Source organism: Anopheles cruzii, unplaced genomic scaffold (genome assembly GCF_943734635.1).
Source record: "Anopheles cruzii unplaced genomic scaffold, idAnoCruzAS_RS32_06 scaffold04784_ctg1, whole genome shotgun sequence".
NCBI classification, from domain to species: domain Eukaryota; kingdom Metazoa; phylum Arthropoda; class Insecta; order Diptera; family Culicidae; genus Anopheles; species Anopheles cruzii.
Genome location: NW_026458369.1, coordinates 1 through 1,214, shown reverse-complemented (window position 1 = coordinate 1,214; position 1,214 = coordinate 1). Strand labels below are relative to the sequence as shown.

General features: G+C 45.0%; 1 protein-coding gene across 1 annotated transcript; it reads right to left on the bottom strand.

The window, feature by feature from the left end:
- Nucleotides 1–791: 791 nt before the first annotated feature.
- On the bottom strand, nt 792–1,211 carry LOC128277225 (ficolin-1-like; the record flags this gene model as incomplete). The annotated part of the gene is made up of 1 exon (XM_053015667.1): nt 792–1,211. A coding segment is annotated over one exon (420 nt), but the record flags the coding sequence as incomplete, so codon positions are not given.
- Nucleotides 1,212–1,214: the final 3 nt, after the last annotated feature.

Genomic DNA, 1,214 nt, shown 5'->3' with positions numbered 1-1,214 from the left:
AGCGGGGGGTTTCAAACATTCACCAGAACATTTCCCCTTCCCCAAAAATTCCCATCTGCCGAATTTGGTTCGATTTGCTCGAAAACGTTTGTATGGGACGTTACGTATGGGTGTTACGTATGGGACGTTACGTTACGTTTGTATGGGAACCCCCCCAACCGGAAGTGTGGGAGGGTCATACTTTCCTATTCACAATCCGGGGTCACAAAACTACGCCGTGCAAAATTTCACGCGGTCTGGTTCAGTAGTTTTGGAGAAAATGCGGTACACACAGACAAACAACCATTTTTATATATACAGACAGAAGAAGAAGAAGATATAGATTATTTATATTTGTAGAAGAAGATAGTGATGAAAGTAGTCGCTGCTCGGGTTAAGATTTCCGGACCAGGCAAAGCGTACGTTGTGGACCGAGGCAGATGCTATTCTGATTTGACGTTTGGCGCTTAAGGTCTTCTCCTTTTTGGCCACGTTTTATCGTGGCCATTTTCAAACTGTAGGATTATTATTTCGAGTCTTCGAGACGTACGTTGACCTTTTGGAGGTTTTCCTGCCTGTAGTAAGGAATTGATAACGCACAACTGATCTTGACGAACAGACAATAGAATTCATTTTGGTCGGATCATCATTCTTGAAAAGCTCAGTCCTTCTAAGGAATGGCTGAAGTAGTACCAGTGCATCGATTTTTTATCTTCTATATTCTTGTATGGCCCGTTCAAATTGGAGTTCGCGCAGAGGTTGAACCACCAAACACCCTCATGATATGCAGTACAATTTACTACCTTCCATACATCATTATCACGATCGTACGCCGTGAATTGCCTATTCTTGTGACTTGACAGAGAATCGCCTGCAGTTCCGCGGTACGCTCCAAGGGTTTTCAGATTGTATTGTTCGGCTTCACTGCCGATCTCGAATGCATCGAAGAGTGCAAATTTATAACTCCCCTTAAAGTCTCTCAGCTCAACCATCAGTTCATGGGGTCGCCCCGATGTCAGCTGATGTATTCGTTCCAGTCCGATCCAGAACTCATCCTCAATGTCACCAAAACCATCCCGATACTCGGTCCAGTTGCGATAAAAGTCCAGCGATCCGTCGAATCGGCGCTGTATCACCAACCAGATGCCTATACCGATCATATCCTGCTGACAGCGAGCCAGAAATTTTTTGCTTTCATCGTTCGCCTGGATCATATATGCCCCGGACTGTGCATT